This window comes from Orycteropus afer, unplaced genomic scaffold (assembly GCF_000298275.1).
Source record: "Orycteropus afer afer isolate SDZICR_OR568_19922 unplaced genomic scaffold, OryAfe1.0 scaffold00241, whole genome shotgun sequence".
Taxonomy (NCBI): Eukaryota; Metazoa; Chordata; class Mammalia; order Tubulidentata; family Orycteropodidae; genus Orycteropus; species Orycteropus afer.
This window is the reverse complement of record NW_006921828.1, coordinates 3,085,481-3,104,023: the sequence shown is the minus strand read 5'-3', so window position 1 is coordinate 3,104,023 and position 18,543 is coordinate 3,085,481. Positions and strand designations below refer to the sequence as shown.

The window sequence follows — 18,543 nt, the reverse complement described above, 5'->3', positions numbered from 1 at the left end:
TATGCACAGGGAGACAGCTCAGGGGGCAGGAGTGCATGGAGGGTGGACACAGGGAAGAGGTAACTATGGGGAGGAAGTGGGAGGGGAGCTGTGGCATTGGGGTAAACTGTTGTCAATATCATGAGACAAAGTGTGAACTGCTGTATGGAAAGTGAATTTGCTCTGTAAATTTTCACCCAAATCACAATAATAATAATAATAAAAAGCCCCACTTTCAATAATACAAAACAGCATATAGAGGTTTACTCCACTAACCAAAAGTATAGTGAAACCTTTGAAATCTTTCATAAGCCAAAATGGAAGCAATTACCATTAATTTATATTAGAAAATGTTTTAAGTGTTCCTAGACCCAAAAAAGAAGCTACCAAATCATAAAACCTAAAATAACACTAACATATAGTGTTAACATAGAAAACCTGAAATAACACTAACATGGTGCTCAGAGACACAGGTCATGCTGAGATGTCACATGCTGAGAGGCTGACTGTAATTCCTGGGAAGGAGCTTGGTGATACCATTCTGGCTGCTCAGGGTACACACTTCCTTTTTAAAGGTTCACTGCAAAACAAATGCTGAAGATGCTAATTTCACTTTTCTCCTAAAAGGGAAAAACCTCTTCTGATTTCTTTCAATTAGCAGAAACAAATATTAACGTAAGTCTTTCGTAAGAGTGAATTTTGAAAAGTGGGGGATACTTGTACATGGTTACTATACTTAGGTGTTTATAATCCTCTATCATACTCTTAAGGGGTGTGGGTTGTGTAGTGGTTAAGGCATTTGGCTGTTAACCAAATGTCAGTGTTTTAACCCCACAAGCTGCTCTGTGAAAGAAAGATAAAGATTTACAGTCTTGGAAACACAATGGGGGCCGCTATGAGTCAGAATTGACTCGATGGCAGTGAGTTTGGTTTTTGGTTTTTATCATACTTTTAGCTATTTACTTGTGGCTAGCTCACTTATCTTTGCTAATTATTCCAACAGCTTCGAGTGGAAATTTAAGAAATACCAAACCAAAAACCAAACTCACTGCCATCGAGTCAGATCTGACTCACAGTGACCCCTCCTTGGGTTTCTGGGGTGGTATCACTATGGAAGTAGATTGCCCAACCTTCCTTCCAAGGAGTGGCTGGTGGGTTTGAACTGCCAGCCTTCTGGTTAGCAGTCAAATGCCTTAGGCACTACACTACCAGAGCTCCTACTTCAGATATATTCATTATTATTTAGAATACAGTCACCAGCCACCCGTCTGTGTCTGACTGCATATACATCTGTGGTTCCAGCCTCTGTAATGTCTGTTATATTAAAAACTCAAGGGACATACAATGATTTGTAATAACAAATGGGCACTACTTTGCAATGCACATTAAACCATTATTATTATTGTTATTACTATATTATCATGTAAAAGATGCTTTAGTGTATCTTAAAGTATTTCTTTAATATTTTTTATGCATAGACAGGAACACTAAGACAAACATTTGACTGACTTTAAGTACAAACCTTACCTAACTGTTCCAATTTATATACAAATTTTACTTAGAAACGGGAGCTCTGGTAGCATAGTGCTAAGGCAATTGACTGTTAACCAGAAGGCTGGTGGTTCAAACCTACCAGCCATTCCTCCGAAGGAAGGCAAACCCACCAGTCACTCCTCCGAAGGAAGGTTGGGCAGTCTACTTCCATAGTGATGCCACGTGGGAAACCCAAGGAGGGGTCGCTATGAGTCGGGTCCGACTAGTCGGCACTTAACAACAACTACTTAAAAACAGATTTAGGAATGGAACTGGTTCATAATCCAAGGACTGCCTAGCACAATGTCCAAATCACATATCCTATTTCACAGAACGTATGGTGGACATTAAAGGATGCACAACTGTATATGCATTCATCTACTTGCTTATGGGGGAGCTCTGGTAGCATAGTGCCTAAAGCACTTGACTACTGACCAGAAGGCTGGCAGTTCAAACCTACCAGCCACTCCTAGGAAGGAAGGGCAATCTACTTCTGTAGTGATAATGCCTCGGAAACCCAAGGAGGGGTTGCTATGAGTCAGGTCCGAATCGATGGCACATAACAACAACTTGCTTATGGCTGGTGGTTCAAACCCATCTAGAGGTGCCTTGGAGGTAAGGCCTGGAAGTCTGCTTCTAAAAGCCATGAAAACCCTATGATGCACTTCTGTTCTGCATACACACATTGGTCAGCAGTGACTCCATGGAAATTAATAGTAACAGTAATCACATTACAATAACAACAACAACAACAAAACAACTACTAATATTTCTTGGATGCCAGCTATGATCCTAAGCACTTAACATGGATTATCTCTTTTAGTCATGAAAACAACCCTATAAGATTGGCAATCCTATTACTCCTATAGAGCTTAATGAGCTTGTTTAAGGGCACAAAGCTAACATGCGGGAGAAATGAGATTCACACTCAGATCTCTCTAACCCTGAACCCTGCCCTCTTAATTACTACCTAAGATTATTCCCTAGAATTCTCTTCTATTCCACATAACTAGCAAATAATCTGTAAAGGAGATGGGTTAACAGGTCTCAGCTCTGCCATGGACCAACTCTGAAACCTTTGGATCCCTCTTTGTCCTGGTTGACCTGTAAGATTCCCTTTGCTGTGAAAATACCCACTACATTAGCAAAGCTCTTTACCTAGATTTTTGTTTTACATATATCACCTACCTTCTTTTTCATTGGCCTTGTGATAGAGAATGAACACAAAGTCACACTCTATAGTGCTATTGTACTGAGAGAATAATGAATACATTGAAATAGCTGGAGTCAATCTAAATACAGATTTGCCTCTAACCTTCAGACTTCTGATTTTCTACCTGCATACACAAGTATGCTCATGAGAAAAGGCCTCCCAAATGAATAATACTTTTCCTAACTTGTCCCTTCAATACATTCTTCAAATTTCCAGCGAGACCAATATATGTAATTAGGTAAATTTTAGCTGCTTCTTTAAATTGAATAATGAGGCAAATATTCTTTTTGGATATTTTCACTTGCTTTAAACCGAACCAAAGTCTACATCATTTCACAAAGGATGCTGCAAATGGATAAGTAGGAAAGCATGTTTTGACTCCTTGGTAGCTATTACCTAGAAATAGGAAAATGAGTAGAAAGAAAAATTTCTTGCACAGTGGGAAGAACCAAGTAGAACAAACCCCCAAAACCCACTGCCATTGAGCTGATTCTGACTCATAGACACCTCACAGGACAGAGTAGAATTGCCCCATAGAGTTTCCTAGGCATCTATATCTTTCTCTCATGCTGCCCTTTCTGTTGTTGTTGTTATGTGCCCAACTCCTAGCAACCCCTCCTTGAGTTTCTGAGGCAGTAGCACTAGGGAAGCAGATTGCCCCATCTTCCTTCCGAGGAGTGGCTGGTGGGTTTGAACCTCCAGCCTTCTGGTTAGCATTCAAGTGCCTTAGGCACTAAGATACCAGAGCCCCTGCCTTTTCTGTTAACAGCACTTAACTGCTGCACCACCAGGGGTCCTCAAGTAGACTAAAGAATCAGGATTAGTGGGTTCAAGTGTCTCTTCTGCTACTTGTGACCTTGAGAAAAGTCACTAACCTGAGGTTTAGCTTCCTTAATCAAATCATCTTCAGGATATCTTCAACTCAAAAATCCTATGACCCAGCAAGGTATAAAGTGATAGAAATGCAAATGACATGTAAATTAAGATTTCATCCTTAACAATTCTTACTAAGGACTTCAGGCCATCCCCTTCCCCAGGTGTTGCAATAATCTCCCATCACATGCTGTGCTAAGAAATTAAAGGACTGTCTGTCGTAAGCCATAAAGCACCCAGGCTAAGGTACATGGAAATTTTTATTTCTTTAAAATGTATAGGTTTTCTGGGTGACTAAAGCAAAGTGCAGAGGTGATCAAAAGCCTTTATTAATATAATAATCCATATATCCCTATCTCTGAATAACCAGGACAGCTCTTTTAAAAATCGCTGATGACACTACTTAAACAATGTTTGCTAAATATAGTATTTAAGTCTTGGGTTTTTAATTTGTTAGCACATTGTTCCTAGACATGAATTTTAAATCTCTAGAGACTTTAAGGAAATTTAATTAAAGGAATGAAGATAACATTAGTTACAATACTACAATAGGTACAATGGCTGTAATTCTCAAAATTGTATTGGGTGATTCTGGAAAGAGATAGCTTTTCAATCATATTCATTACAAACCGTTGGCCAAGAATTGTTAATCATATCATGTTTGCCGTGATGAATTACTTTAGCAACACAGCAATATTTGTACAGATTAATATGAATGATGCCACTTGTACAGATTACACTGTTTGAAATGAGGGCACGTATATATGACTTCTCTGGGTTAACCATTACCTTTTACTACCAAGTTTCCAGTACTGCTTGCAGTTCCAAAATGGTTAGTAGCTATACAGGTGTAACTCCCCGCATCTGACTTAGTGACATTGAGGATTCTGAGGCTTCCATCTTCAGAAATGATAATTCTGAAATCAAAGCAATAAAACAAAAATGGTAAGTCTGTTCCACATGACTCATTGGAAATGATTTTTGTCATATTTTAGTCATGGCTGTATCATCTGATCCAAACCAAATAAACCAAACTCACTGCTGTCAAGTTGGCTCCGACTCATTGTGTCCCCTCTTTGGGTTTTTGAAGTAGTATCACTATGGAAGTAGATCACCTAACCTTGCTTCTGAGGAGTAGCTGGTGGGTTTGAACCATCAGCTTTCTGGCTAGCAGTCAAATGCCTTAGGCACTACATCACCAGAGCTCCCATATCATTTGATAATCTCATCTTTATTTAGGGTATTTGTCTACATCAACATAAATATGATTAGGATATGTCATTTGTTTAGCATTTTTAATACCTCCTCTTGCTAAAATGTCCTCTCTCTCTCTCTTTTTTTTTTTTTTTACAAACATTAGATAGGTTATAATCATTTCTCTCTAATAGCTCTAACCACATTACATAAAGGGAAGGCTGCTGTAGATGGCTGCTAAAACTACTAATAAGGAATAAGAAAAACATCCCTTGATTGACCACATTAGGCATTTTCATTGAAAGTGGTTTTTCTAGATGAGAGGTTCAAATTACATGAGGTATTATTAAGCATATTTATGTTCTGAAATGTATGTCAGCCAACACAGCTTTTAATGAAATGTAAGAACTAAACTTAAATAATTAAAATATTCCACAACTTGGTGTGACTTTGGCAGAATAGCAAATGTGGATTGGACCTCTCTGACCCAACAGTGAGGGACCACTGTCAACTCCCTAGGGAGAAGAGAACACTCCTGGTTGACAAAAAAAAAAAAAAAAAGTTGGGTAGGAAGGATTTTAGAAAATCTTGTTTTCAACATGACTGTAGCAGAAGAGAGCAGGACGATACCAAGATGAAGACCTAGGGCCTGGCTTAGAAGCTGATAGAGTAATAAGCAGTGGATACACACAACTCATTCAAGGTAAATGTTTGTTCATTCTCTACTACATATTTAAAATCTATTCACTTCTTCCCATCTCTTCTGCCCACTCTCTTGATTCTTAACTGGTGTGCAGATTTCTAATCTTGTCCTTCAAATCCACTCTTTAGTTCCTGATCAGTTGATCTTTTAAAAATATAAATAGTATCACATTCCTCCCCAAGTTTAGAGAGCTTTTCTTGGATCCTCAAAATACTCAGAATATATTATCTTCTGGGATCTACAATGCCTAACAGACCTGGCATCTGCCTCTCTCTCTGCTACTTTATCTCCTTCTACTCTCTTAGTGAACTCTAGTCAAGTTGGCTTTCTGCAAGTTCCAAGAGCATTTCACATCCTTCGCTCCCCTAGGGCTGTTCTGTCAGCCTGGGACATCATTGCCTTGCATCTGCACGGAGTGTGTGCCTTTTTACCTTTAGGAATGCTTGTTGTGGTTGTGTGCTGTTGGGTTGATTCCAACTCACAGTGACTCCATGTAACAGAGTAGAACTGCCCCATAGGGTTTCCTCTGCTTCAGCTGTCATTTTATAGGAGGAGATCACCAGGTCTTTCCTACACAGAGCTGCTGGTCATTCCAACCGCAATTCAGAGTAGCAGAACCATTCAGTACTAGTACTAGCTCAACAGAGGCCTTTATAAATGTTTGAAACAAGGGTCTAGGCAGGGTAGAAGGAGCCCTTGAGTGCAATGGTTAACTGCTCAGCTGCCAAACGAAAGGTTGACACTTCGAACACACCAGCTGCTCTGCAGAAGAAAAGACTTAGCAATCTTCTTGTGTAAAGATTATAGCCTAGGAAACTTGATGAGGCAGTTCTACTCTGTCATACAGGTTGCTAGCCCTGCTGAAAGGAGCTCTAGTGGCATATGGTTAAAGCATTCGGCTACTAACCAAAGGTTGGCAGTTTGAACCCACCAGCTCCCCACAGGAAGCAAATGAGGTAGTCTGCTTCCATAAAGATTTACAGCCTTGGAAACCCTATTGTTGTTGTTGTTGTTGTTTTTGCCGTCGAGTCAGCCCCGACTCATAGCAACCCCTCCTTGGGTTTCCGAGGCAGTATCACTCTGGAAGTAGGATTGCCCAACCTTCCTTCCGAGGAGTGGCTGGTGGGTTTGAACCGCCAGCTGTCTGGTTAGCAGGCAAGTGTCTTAGCCACTATGCTACCAGAGCTCCCATGGGACAGTTCTATTCTGTCTAAAAGAGTCACTATGAGTCGGAATTGACTCGATGGCACTGGGTTTGGTTTTAGTTCTGGTGGTGCTGTGGTTAAGTGCTTAGCTGTTAACCAAAAGCTTGACTGTTCAAACATACAAGCTGTTCTGTCAGAGAAAGATTTGGCAGTATGCATCTGGAAGGATTACAGAAATGCTATTGGGCAATTTTATTCTGTCCTATAGGGTCTCTATGAATTGGAATCAACTTAAGGGCAATAGGATGAGTTGGAAATGACTCCACAGCCCATAAGAACAACAACAGGCAGGGTACAGTTTCGCCTAAATAAGAATCTTTGGCTGAGCATTTTTAACTCATAGGTGAAGATTTAAATACACTGGGTCACAAATGTTGTATGTACCTTTTTTTAAGGGCTGTTAGGGATTGAGAAACTACTTCCAGGGTTCTATGACTCAGGTGGGAGGCAGAAGTGGTTCAGTAGTAGAATTCTCACCTTCCGTACAGATAACACAGATCAATCTCCGGCCAACCTGTCAGTGGAGGTTGTGTGTTACCATTATGCTGAACAGATTTCAGTAGAACTTCTAGACTGAGATGGGCTAGGAAGAAGGGCCTGGCAATACATATGGCAGCAAAGGACATTGGAATCAAAAGGATGTGGGTGGTTCAAATTCCGGTTCCATCAGTTTTAGTTGTGTAACTGAGGGGAATTTGCTTAGCTTTCTAAGTTCTTACTTCCTCATCTCTAAAGTAGTGATACCAATATCAATTTAATGGGTTGATAGTAAGAAGTAAGTAAGATAGGTCTGTGAGATTCCTAGCAGATTTCCTGGGATTTAGTAGTAGCTGTTTTCTTTGGGGGAGTCCTAGTGGCACACTGATTAAGTGTTTGGCTGCTAACCAAAATGTCAGATGGTTCAGACCTACCAGCTGCTCTGAAAAGAGAAAGATGTGGCAGTCTGTTTCTGTAAAGATTCCAAACCAAACCAAACTCACTGCCACTGAGTCAATTCTGACTCACAGTGTCCCTATAGTGCAGAGCAGAACTGTCCCATAGGGTTTCCAAAGCTGTAAATCTTTATGGAAGTACACTGCTTCAACTTTCTTCTGCAGAGTGGCTGATGGGTCCGAACCACTGAGTTTTTGGTCAATGTCAGTTGTGGTAGTGCTGGGCAGTTCTACTCTATCATATAGGATCACTATGAGTCAAAGACAATACAATTGGTTTTTGGTTTTTGTTTTCTTTCAAGAAGCCCTGGTGGTGCAATGGTTAAGTGGTCAGCTGCTAATTGAAAGTCGGAGGTTCAAACCCACTAGTTGTTCAGTGGGAGAAAAGACCTGGTGATGTGCTCTCGTAAAGATCTCAATCTGGGAAGCCCTATGCGGCAGTTCTATTCTGCCCTATGGGGTCACTACGAGTCTGAATTGACTCAACATCACACAATAATGACGACAATGGTTTTTTCTTTTTTAAAACTGTGTCCTCTTATTTAATCATTTGTATTGGGAAAATATTGAACAACATCCTCTTAATATACTTTCATTTAATATTGTAATTAAATCAGCTTTTTTTTTTTGGTACTTCAAACATCACTTCTGACAGTCAGCAGTTAAAATAAAATTTAACTAAGTCATCCTAAGTCAGTGCAAAGACACAGACAATGCAGCCCTTTGTTCATTCACACCACAGATGGACACGTAGCAGTTGCTCAGTAAAGATCATCTGATACTTTATTTGCCAAAGAGCAGATGTACTGACAAAAATAGAGCGGTGATCAAATCTTAATTACCTCAATAATCACTCTAAATTTTCAAATCCTTTATACCACCTAACAAAAATAGCTTTAAGGGAATTAATCACATTCCTATTTATAAAATAATTCACTACAAATTATGAAATGTTGATGTATAAAGACTCAACAAGTAAGGTGACATTTGTGTTCTGGATGTGGCATTACTTTCTCTCATGCTGAACCTTAGGCCTGGGGCATGTTAGACACTCTGAGGGGTAAGTTAACTTTTTCAAAGCTCATTGTTATTATTGTTAGGAGCTCTGGTTGCATAATGGGTAAGGCATTTGGCTGCTAACTAGAAGGTTGAAGGTTGAAACCCACCAGCTGCTCCACAGGAGGAAGATGAGGCAATCTACTTCTGTAAAGATTTATAGCCTTAGAAACCCAGTGGTCGTCTCTATGAGTGTGAATCAACTCAACAGCAGTAGGTTTTGGTTGATGTTGTTGGGTCCATCAAGTTGGTTTTCAACTCATAGCAATCCTATGTGACAAACTGAAATTGGCCCATAGGGTTTCCTAGACTATAATCCTTATAGGAGATTTCCAGGTCTTTCTCCCATGGAACCGCTGGGTAGGTTGGATCTGCCAGTCTTTCCATTAGTAGCTAAGTGCTTAACCATTGCACCACCAGGGGTCCTTTTCAAAGCATTAATAATTTATTCTATTTGAAACAGTATCCTTGTAATTCTCGAAACCGGAAGCCACATTTTGTATCACCATGTATAATGCCAAAGGATATGAATAACCGCATAGAGGGGGTGGAATGTTAAAAAACAAAACAAAACAAAACAAAAAAAACAACCGTGGAACACAGTTCTTTGACATACAAAGGGTTGAAAAAAATGGGATCAACTTGATAGCAAGTGTTATTATTTTTTAAACTATTGTTCTAAATGAGTGTCGTTTTGTTTTCTAATCTCACAGGGTATGTATCGTGATCATCTTCGATAACAGTGAAAAGAGGGAAGTGAAAAAGGGGAAGACCCTCAATGAGATGGACTGACACAGTGGCTACACCAACACCACCTTTAATAATGAGATAAAGTGCATGAGAAGTTCTATTAACTGTAATGTGCTCTACATGTTTTCTGAACATCATTTCCATCCCTGCTTCTTTTTTTTTTAATTGCTTCTGACCTTTGGTATACCACTTACATTAAACATAACAAAGACACCCAACATATTGTTGCTACATTAGCTATGGGACCCACATCATTCTTCACAGTCCTAGCAGAAGGATCTCTTGACCCCTTCCCCTCAAACCTACCTATGCAATTCCCCATGGACTTTATGATATGACAAAGTAACTTAACAAGTGACTTTTACTACTCATTTTTAATATTTCAGTGCCTGACACTGACTTAGTGTTTTAATCCTCCTACCGGTGTTTGTAACAACAACAACAACAACAACAAAAACTCATTGTCGTCGAGTTAGATCTGGCTCATAGTAACCTCTCCTTGGGTTTCTGAGACAATATCATTATGGAAGCAGATTGCCCCATCTTCCTTCTGTGGAGTGGGTGGTGGGTTTGAACTGCCAGCATTCTGGTTAGCAGTCAAATGCCTTAGGCACTACGCCACCAGAACTCCTAAGAGGTAATAAAAAGAGGCAAGCTTCAGAAGCTGGAATTTCAGACAATAGGGAAGGTCAGTGAGGAAGACAATTGCACAAGAGGTAACTTTCAGTTGTTGGATATCGTCAAGTCGATTCCAATTCATAGTGACCCATATGCTAGAGTAGAATTGCCCATAGGGATTTCTAGCCTGTAATCTTTGTGAAAGCAGATCATTACGTTTTTCTCCTATGGAGCCACTAGGGGGATTTGAACTGCCAACCTTTCCATGAACCTTTCTTTTTTTTTTTTTTTTTTTTTATTAGGATTTGGGTGAAGATTTACAGAGTAAATTCACTTTTCATACAGCAGTTCACACATACTTTGTCTCATGTCATTGACCAAAATTTACAATGCAGCAGATCCCCTCCCACTTCCTCCCCATAGTTACCTCCTCCCAGTGTCCATCCCTTCATACTCTTCGAGAGGCCCATATTCTGCCAACCCTGTATATGATCTTGGATACACTCCCCATTTAGACATACATAATTGTTTAGCTTGTTCACCCATCTATCCGTCCCTATACCCATATTTGCTTTCATTAACAACTCAGTATTGTATTTACAAAGGGGTTCATATTTGTTGTTTGTACTGCCCATGTAACTCTCTCTGTCTTTCTCATCCTCAATGCTGCCATATTGGTCACTCACATTTGGTACATTGCCCTTCTCTTCACCCAAATCAATATTTATCTCTATCTATCTAACAGCATTCCCTCCCCTTCCCTCCCACCCCTGGTAACCAACAAAGAAAATGTCCTCCAATATATAAACATTTCCTTAACTTTTACAATAACGGACTAATACAATATTTGTCCTTTTGTGACTGACTTATTTCGCTCAGCATAATGTCCTCCAAGTTCATCCACGTTATGCGGTGTTCTGCAGATTCTACATTATTCTTTAGCGTTGCATAGTATTCCATTGTGTGAATGTACCAAAGTTTGGTTATCCATTCCTCAGTTGTTGGACATCTAGGTTGTTTCCAAGTTTTGGCTATTGTAAATAGTGCTGCGATGAACATCGGCGTGCATATATCTGTTCTTGTTATGGCTCTCACTTCTTTAGGGTATATACCTAGTAATGGGATGGCTGGGTCAAATGGCATTTGTATCTCCAACTTTTGAAGGAATCGCCATACTGCTTTCCACAATGGTTGTACCATTTTACAGTCCCACCAGCAGTGTATGAGAGTCCCAATCTCTCCACAACCTCGCCAGCATTTGTTATTTTCTGTCTTGTTGAACTTTGCTACTAGTGCTGGAGCAAGATGGTATCTCATTGTTGTTTCCATGAACCTTTCTTAAAACAAATTAAATTGTTGTGACTGATCAGTCTTCCTAGGTATAATACAAATATGGGAATACTATGAAGTTAGAGGGAACTTTTGTTTTGGGAAACTCAACCACATTCTTATCCAAGCAACACAGTATAGTGATTAAGAGCATAGACTATGGAACGGGACAATTTTGGCTTAAATTATGCTCCTGACATTTAAGAGCTATGTGACATTGGCTATGTTATTTCCTTTGTGCCTAAGTTTCCTTACTTGAGATAATAAAATAATAAAAGTAAATATATCTCATTAGGAGCTCTGGTAGCATAGTGCGTAAGGCACTTGACTGCTAACCAGAAGGCTGGCGGTTCAAACCCACCAGCCACTCCTTGGAAGGAATGTTGGGCAATCTACTTCCGTAGTGATACTGCCTTGGAAACCCAAGGAGGGTTCGCTATGAGTTGGGGCCGACTTGATGGCACATAACAACAACAACAACATATCTCATTAGGTTTTTAGGTGTACAGTGCATAGAATAGGGTCTGGTACATAAAATGCACCACACAAATGCACTTTAGCTACAGTTCTATTAGAGGGCATCTGTGTCCTCCTAGAGCCATTGTTCTAACATTTATAAAAGATGCTGGTATGGAAGACTACTGTAGAGTGGTTCTGCCCCCTCTGAAATCCTACAGTGCTTTAATGAAGCATATGAATGATACCAAGTTGTCATACAGAGGGGATGAACAAATTGGATCCATTCATTCACAGATATTTACTAAAGATCTCTTTTGTACTAAGCCTTATGTTAAATACTGGGGATAGAGAGGTGTGAAAGTTATCATTTCTGTGCTCAAGAAGCTCATAATAAATCAGAAGGACTTTAGATGATTATATATGTAGAACTAATGCTAATGTCTTATATCACACAATGCACACCCTTGCATAAGTGCATAGTGCAAGGGACAATGCTTTTTCTAATGAGGAAGTTGTTTCCCACACGATCTAGCTATAAAGATGGGCAAGGACCCAAGCCCAGACACTCAGAGGACCCTCTACTCCTGTCTACTGTGATTGGTTTATGAATGGGTGTGCCACCATAATCCCTGAGTGGTACAAACTGAGCTTGACTACTAACTAAAAGGGTGGCTGTTCAAATCCACCTTGTGGCACCATGAAGGAAAGCCCTGGTGACCTACTTCTGTAAAGATTACAGGCAAGAAAACCCAATGGAGCAGTTCCATGGGGTTGGAATTGACTCAAGGGCAACAACAAGCTTTCTTGTTTGGTTGGTTGGTTTTGGTACCCACCACAACCTGGAGTTATTTGAAAAAAAATAACTTTTTGCTGAGATTGTTAAATTTGGAGGGTGGAAATCTGAAGCTGCTATCAGTCATCTTGCCTGTCAAATAGAGCAATTGTATCTTACACAAGCTAAAGCAAAGACAAACAGAGCCCAAGAGAAGACAGAGAAGATACAAAGACCTTGTGGCATCTTTAAGGCTCTATTTCCATCCATGCCTGAAGCCAATAGCATCTTGGGTACCCTAGTTACAGGAGCCATTAATTTCAGATGTAATGAACTTGACCGTCAGCCCTTATAATGGAAGAGTCCAATCTTTTAAAGACATTACTGAACATGCTCAATTAATAGTAGTGCTGAAAGTGGAGAGAAGGGAATGAAGTCTGCAGACATTGTGATGGTGACATCTGTAGCACCTGTTGATAGATGACTGATGAATTCTATTTATCATGGAAGAATAACCACAGAGTTCCTGAGCATGAAAAAATCAACAAAATCTTTCTTCATACACAGCTGTATCATAAATTTTTGGTTATTTATTTCTGCATATAAAAGTTAGGTACACAATTTGGCCTGTTGCTTTTAATTTGTTTTATGGGATTTTTATGAGTGAGAAAGTAGCTATAAAGTCAGTGTTTGGCTTTGGTGTGTTAATTTGATGAACTCAAGGAACTCTTGAAATGCAACCCCAAACTAGTATTTAGATACTTGCTTCTTTTCACTTTGGATCCTATACCAATTTAGAAAACAGTACAAAAAATTTATATATTCCAAGTCTTTTTTTTTTTTTTTTTTTCATGACTACAGAGACTTAGGGAGCTCTGGTGGCATAGTGCCTATGGCATTTGACTGCTAACCAGAAGGCTGGCAGTTCAAACCCACCAGCCACTCCTTGGAAGGAAGATTGGGCAATGTACTTCCATACACTGCTTTGGAAACTCAAGGAGGGGTCACTATGAGTCAGATCTGACTTGACGGCAGGGAGTAAGTAAGACAGTGCTTTAAAGGAGCTCTGGTGTTGTAGTAGGTAAGGCATTTGGCCACTAACTTGAAGGTCAGTGGTTCAAACCCACCAGCTGCTCCACAGGAGGAAGATGAGGCAATCTATTTCCATAAAGATTTACAGCCTTGGAAATCCAATGGGGGTCACTTGTTGTTATGTACTGTTGAGTCAGACCCAACTTATAGGGACCACTCCTTGGGTTTCTGAGGCAGTATCACTACAGAAGTAAATTGCCTGAACTTCTTTCCAAGGAGTGGCTGGTGGGTTTGAACTGTCAGCCTTCTTGTTAGCAGTCAAGTTAGTTACTATGAGTTGGATAAACTCATAAACCTGATGGCAGTGGCTTCAGTTTTCAGTGGGTTTTGTGCTTTAATCCAGTCCTGGGGTAGTTTTACTTACTTGTTTGTTTCTTGATGAGATTTCAAAGTTTCTTTTATGCTCCATTTCACCTTATTTTTTTCAACAATCAAAATGACCTGTAACCATTAGCTTGATATGGAACTCTGAGCTCTTCCTAATACTCATGAATAGTGATAGAGTTAGATAAAAAGAATTGAAAATGTAAATCTATCCCAGGCTTAGAATAGGTTAGCACTGACCTACCTGTGGGCTCTTTTTAAATCATTGATAGTATCAGAGAAGAGTCAAAGATGATAAAGTAGCAAGTAGTAAAAAGAAAGGTGTGACACAGAACTTAATTTTCCAGACATGACAAGAGGTCATCTAACTCACAACACAGTAAATTACCTACAGCATAGGGAAGCAGTTGATTCCCCTGTGTCATTGGGAGATTTGAGATCCATAGAGGAGAGGAACATATCTGGAATTGTGAGATAAATTGAATCTCTTTCTTAATATCAGGCTCTGGGTTATAGCTATTGAGGAGCTGACCTTGCCAACCCTATAAATCAAAACCAATCTGGGGACATGGGACCTTTAAAAGTGCTGATCTTTTATTTTTGGGGGCTTTAGTAACAGATGACAAAAGCTGCCAACTCCACAATATTCTATCACTCCAAGGAGAAGGGTTATCCCAAAATGGCAACCTATGATTTTCTGAGGCATTCTGCATGGAAGCTGGACTGCTGTGGGTAGTGAAAGAAGTGGCACATCCTTGCCTGTTTTTGAGTCAGATGGGAAAACGTCTCTTGTAAGTGAATCATTTTAGAATACAACCACGACTCCCATTGTGCACATAGAGGACTTAATAATTCTGTTGCACACACACACACACACACACACACACAATATTTCAAACTGTTAATTCACTTCAATTTTAGATCAGGGATAACAAAGCTCATTTACACTTCTGTGTAATTAAAACAATCTCCAAAGGTCACAACAGGCTTCTCTTCTTTTGTACATGAAAACATATTTGAAAGTTGAAGGCCTGGAAGTACAACAATGGATTTACACATGATTAACACAACACGCAACGCAATGCAATGCACTGAATTGGATCCGATTCATAGAGATCCCTCCTTGGGTTGCTGAGGCGTTATCACTATGGGAGTAGATTGCCCAACCTTCTTTCCAAGGAGTGACTGGTGGGTTTGAACCGCCAGCCTTCTGATTAGCAGTCAAATGTCTTAGGCACTACACCATTAGGGACATAATACTCCTAGAGAGCCAAAATATATTATAAATCTTCAAATATGGTTAATTTCTGATCCACTACTTTTCTGTCAGTTTGTCATACTGCGATGGCTTACATGTTATTGTGATACTGGAAGCTATACCACTGATATTTAAAATACCAGCAGGGTTACCCATGGTGGACAGGTTTCAGCAGAGCTTCCAGATAAACACAGACTAGAAAGAAAGGTCTGGCAACCTACGTCTGAAAATTAACCATTGAAAAGCCTATGAATCATGTTGTAGTTAAGGTTATGTGTCAACTAGTCTGGGCCTGGTTTTGAGTGGCTGGACAGCTAGATGTAGTTATTCCCCATGGTGAGATTGGTAATCTACTCCATGGTGGAATCTACTGTGAGCGGCTGAGTAGCTGCCTTAGGGATGTGGTCTATTTCCAATATATAAGGAGAAATGTTGAGAAAGGTCTGCAACTTTTTAGCACACTTGAACCCTGCATTTATCTAAGTCTTTATCTCAGTGGTCTGCCATGTTGCCTAGCAATCTTGGGACTGTTAATAGACTTGAATCAGTGGCCTGCTGTGCAGTTTGGTAATATTGGACTGTGCCTTTTTACTTGTTGACCTTGCCAGCAGCTGTCTGAGTAAAGAAAGCTGCCAGCTTCAGTGGGCCAGAAGCAAGAGGCAGAGCTGAAGCCCAAGGTCAAGGGACTTTCACCCAGTCCCTAGAGGCTGGCACTTTGAACTTGGACTGCTAGCCTCTGAAACTTTAAGAGAATAAACTCTTGTTTGTTAAAGCCATCTACCTGTGGTATGTCTGTTAGAGCAGCACTAGATAACCAAAACAGATCACAACAGTATATTGTCTGATACAGGGCTGGAAGATGAGTCCCATAGGTTGAAAGGCATTACAATAGCCACAACAATTAACTCAAAATATTCAATGATCAGAAGATGGTACAGGACTGGGGAATATTTTATACATAAGATCACCGTGAATTGAAGCCAACTTGGCAGCAATGAACAACCACAACATTAAAAAAGAAGTGCTATTTCTCAGTTAAGGCAACCTGGCCAGATGTTGGAGCTATCACAGGAGGCTGAGCCCCAGGCAGGAGTGGACAGCTGGCCTCAGGGGTCACCAGCGAGGCCCTAGAACTAAGGAAGTTAAAGGCAGGAATCCTCCACCCATGGGGAAGTACAGGGCCAGGCATATGTCTGTCAGTCCCTCATCATGTAACCCATTTATGTGCATGATTTGCTCTGCAAAGAATTTCCTGTAAATCTAAGCGATTGGGAGATTTCTTATAAACATCTTGACAAATGGGAAGATAGGGAAATCTTAGCAACAGAGGCCCTTGGACTACAATAAGTTGGAGGGGAGAAGCAGTAGTCCCTTTAAGGAGACAGGAGGTTTTCTAGCTTCCATCCATCCCTGGTTTGAACTGCTCATTAATGTTCCTACCTCAGTACTGGAAACATTTGAGATTGTGAACTCTTGCTTTAACCCATCAGGATACACTGAGTAACTGAAGCAGGGCTTATGGGCACCCTTTATAACATCAGTCCACAACTCCCTCCCTCTTCAATTTTCCTCCACCCAACACAGAGACAACATAACGATGCAGTCAGAGAAGAAGTTGGGTGTCCAGAGAGGAAACCCACCAGGATTTTTGGTTCTGGGTTAACAAGTAGCTTCAGGGTGCCTTTTGTAGTGCATCTGAGCATGTGAGGAGAGAGTAACATGAAGGAGTAGATTTGCTTCAACAGATCTGGCACCACCTCACATGCACATCGGTCAACTGTCTCTCTCCCTGACTATGTGGTGCCTGACCCTATCCTCAGATGCAGCTAGCAGATGCTAGAAACTACTGATTCTCAGGTCATGTATTACGAGTCAAATACAGAATATAATAGATAGTTTTGGGGGTGGATAATATGTAAAAGTATAAAAGTCCAGTGTGTGTGTGTGGGGAGGCTTGTCTGCAATTTCAATTTCTTCTTTAATTAATCCAATTTTGTTTATGTCTTGAACTAAAAAAATAAGATTTCCAATTCTTTCTGTTTTTGTTATTCTTGTTAATTATTTAATTTTTATTCTTATATTAAAATTATAGCTGAAGTAAGATATGATCTGTAGTTTTCTAAGCCATTCTGAATGGAAGCAGAATTGCTTTTAGGAAAGGCAGTGTCTTTTCCTTGAGGTAACAGGAATGCAACACATGAAATGGCCAAAATGTTGGAGGAGTATAGAGGTGGGAAAGAAGAAATGGAGATAGAGACTTTCAAGATGGCGGACTAGACAGAAAGACTACACAGACCCTCTTCAACAAAGAAAAGAGAAAACAATTAACACAGATACAGAAGATAATCCTGGACCCCTGAGCCTTGAAGGGAAGGATATAGAAGTGGACTAAACCCCAACTAGCAGGAGAATTTGCGTGAAAATACCAAAAAAGGAGACAGATGGAGCTGCGGTCTAGCAGCAATCCTGAGAGATCCTGGTGGCACAGACCACAACTAAAAAATCAGCTCTGCTAGCCAGGGACTGCATGGAGGACTATGCATGGTGGCTGGGGAATAAACAGAGAAGGTGAAGAGAAAGGTCGGCTGAGCTGTGGACTTTTGCCACACCAGAGGGTGCCACCATTTTGAAACTTTAAAAGCAGCTTGACTATTTTGGATATTTAAAGAGACAGTGCTCTAGCAGATACCTGGGGCTGAAGAACACGTTCTGCTTTCCAGAAACCCCAAGGACACTCCAGACCTGCAAGACTGAAAAGTTTTTTTGATGGTTATTCAATTGTAATTTTTGCCCAACTGAGTAGGAGACAACAGTCCCCATAAGACACAACTAAACCCACACCTCCTGTGACTTCACTTACTGAGCGAGAGCCACTACCTCCTTCTCCACCAATAGGCAAATGATAAAAAACCACCAAGAAGAGCCTGAATCACACTTGGCTGCTCTTCACAAACAGTTAACAGAGATCTAAATACAACAACACCACGATGCCTTGGAGACAACAGACCATCACAGTCCACACAAAGAAGAAGGATAAAGTGGTAGAAACAAGGGAGCAGGATACAGACTCAGAACACATCCCTGAGGAAGAAGCAGCATTGGAAGGAACTCTCTGATAAGGAATTCAAAAGAATTATCTTTAGGTATCTTCAAAGGATTGAGACAGACCAAAGAAAACACAGAAAAAAACCTTACAAGAATTTTGGGAAAAAATACAAGAACAAAATGACAAAATAAATGAAAAATTAGAAAT

At 40.2% G+C, this 18,543-nt stretch overlaps 1 protein-coding gene across 1 annotated transcript in view; it reads right to left on the bottom strand.

The window, feature by feature from the left end:
* The window catches only part of CNTN4 (contactin 4), a 566,343-nt gene that overhangs the window by 100,072 nt on the left and 447,728 nt on the right, over nt 1-18,543 (bottom strand). The window contains exon 11 of the mRNA XM_042782091.1: nt 4,388-4,515. Coding sequence (XP_042638025.1) covers nt 4,388-4,515 — 128 coding nt within the window. The remainder of the gene's footprint in view (nt 1-4,387; nt 4,516-18,543) is intronic.